The sequence below is a fragment of the Tupaia chinensis genome, unplaced genomic scaffold (genome assembly GCF_000334495.1).
Source record: "Tupaia chinensis unplaced genomic scaffold, TupChi_1.0 Scaffold000387_1, whole genome shotgun sequence".
Taxonomy (NCBI): domain Eukaryota; kingdom Metazoa; phylum Chordata; class Mammalia; order Scandentia; family Tupaiidae; genus Tupaia; species Tupaia belangeri.
Genome location: NW_006159889.1, coordinates 1,607,759 through 1,609,903, shown reverse-complemented (window position 1 = coordinate 1,609,903; position 2,145 = coordinate 1,607,759). Strand labels below are relative to the sequence as shown.

Below are 2,145 nucleotides of genomic sequence, written 5' to 3'. Positions count from 1 at the left end.
GGGGGCGGGGGCGCGGGCCTGGGGGGCTGCGGCGACGACGGCCGCCCGGCTCTTCCTCCGCACAAACGGGCCGTGTGTCCCCCTGGAATGAGACCGAGTCACGTGCGATGTCCCGGGTCAGCCCGGCTCCGCCCTTTCTCCCTCACCCTCTCACCTACCCGGCAGGTGGGCCGCGGGGGGCGCCAGGACCGGTGCAGGGCCTCCGCGGGGGGCGGGGCTGCTGGTCCCAGGCCCCAGGGAGGCCTCCGCGACGCTGCTCAGCAGGGCCAGAGCCGTCAGAGTCGGCCACAAGGCTGACTGCACGGAGAGAGGAGAGAGCGGAGCCTCAGGGGGAAGCGAGCACTGGGTGGGCGGGGGTGGCGGGGCTCAGGGAGGAGCTGGCTCCTAGCCGGGCGCAGGGGAGCTCGAGAAGGGCTTAGGTTAACACACTGGGGGCCAGCTGCCTCTGAGAGTCCAAGGGAGGAGGCACCTGTCCCGTCTGACATTCAGAGAAGTCCTGCTCCTTCTCCCACACACCTGGCCCCTCCCTGACCCCCACCTGGCCCCTGCCCTGGAGGTTTCTGCTCTCCTTCCCTCCCCTCCACACCAGGCAGGAATCACCACCAGGTGGGAGTCACCGGTAGACCACTCACCTGCAGCCTAGGCCACGGGCTGGAGGGCAGCACGGAAGGGCCTCCGAGTCCACGATCCATCTCCGCCAACACCAGGAGCTCCCATGAGCCTTTGTTGACCTGTTCCCCCGACCTCCTTTTGAGGCAGCTTGCAAATTGAGAGAAGAGTGACCTTTTGAGGGGTCATCCTTCCACCTGTGTCTCCAGGTGAGGAATAAGGGACTTGGGTGGCTGGACCCAACCCACAGGAGAAGTGTCTGCGCTGAGAACTTTACAGTGTGTTTGGTGTTTCGCAGCTAGTCCCTCTTTTGCAATTCCAAGAGGTAAATGGTTCACACCACCCCTTCTCTGGACCATCACACCAGGCTCAGAGAAGCTCAGAGATTGTCTAAGGTGACATGACCCACGCTGCTGGGGACAGGGTGCTCTTTTCCCAGAACCTTCCTGCAGGGCTGGAGCTGCCAGGATTGGCTGGAGAAAACAGCAGTTGGACATCCTTGGTCCCATAAAGAGCCTTCATCCCATGCTGCAGAGGAGGAAGCTGGGGCCTGGAGAAGAATTAGGGTGCTCGCTGGACAGCGAGGCCCAGGTGTCGGCCTAGACTGCCCACCCAGTGCTGATGCACCTTGCTACCCCATTATCTCTGTTCTGGACCCAAAGCTGCCTGAGTTCTCTCTTCTGACCACAGTCTGTCCATCAGGAGCCAATAGGTGATGGGGGTTGATAGGCCCTTTGAAAACACTGGCGCTGGACCATGGCTTCCTGTGGCCACCAGGGGGCAGAGTGTGCCAAACCAGAAGACTCAAAGAGGCGGTGGGCTTTTCCATACCCTTGGCTGGACTTAGGCCTGAGCCACTCCTCGGCGGGGCCCCCCAGGCCTCCATACCAGCCTGGTCTCTGAGAACTGAGCCACTTTGAGAGCTGGCCTGAGTCTGCCCCGCTTCCAGCCTCCGTTGGATAGCCTAACATTGCTCCTAGAAGTTTCCTCTAAGGCCACCCTTCCAGCCCCAGCCAGCCGTCCTGTGCACCACCACCCACCCTGGCTGGCACTTCAAGCACTCCTCCAGGACCCCCAGAGCCTTTGTAAGTCAGACTTCTCGGGAGGGAGGCACAGCTGTCGCCTTTCCCCCAACACACCCATGGGCAGATGGCCCCAGGCCTTCTTGCTGTGGTCCTCCAGGCCCAGGGTGTGCCTGTTGGTTAACTGGATTCAGGGCCCCCAGGCCAGGCTAGGGCCTGTTCTCACTGATGAGGGGAAAACAGGCAAGGTAGCCTTAAGGGTTCTCTGCTGAGGGGGAACCCGGGGCAGGGCCTGGAGGCTATTTCGGGTCCTAGCTCTCCTTGGGGTCCTCCTCCAGCCCTCACCTCCCACCAGCCGCTACTTACTGCGGGGTCCTGCACGGTGTCCTTCTAGGTGCCTTTCCTGGGACCGGTGCTGGGCTTGTCCCCGCAGCTCAGATGGCTCATGCCCGGGGCTGTGCACCTGGCGGCACCTCTTGTGGCCGAAAGTGCGGACTTGGCAGCCAGTCTGTGC

The 2,145-nt window shown here is 62.7% G+C and overlaps 1 protein-coding gene across 1 annotated transcript in view; it reads right to left on the bottom strand.

Moving 5' to 3' along the window:
* The window catches only part of ARTN (artemin), a 3,352-nt gene extending 2,505 nt beyond the window's left edge, over window positions 1–847 (bottom strand). Inside the window, exons 1-3 of the mRNA XM_027773895.1 lie at window positions 633–847; window positions 159–297; window positions 7–82 (exon numbers count right to left, since the gene is read on the bottom strand). Of these exons, the coding sequence (XP_027629696.1) occupies window positions 7–82; window positions 159–297; window positions 633–692 (275 nt within the window). The 5' untranslated portion in view covers window positions 693–847. The remainder of the gene's footprint in view (window positions 1–6; window positions 83–158; window positions 298–632) is intronic.
* Between the last annotated feature and the right edge of the window lie 1,298 nt (window positions 848–2,145).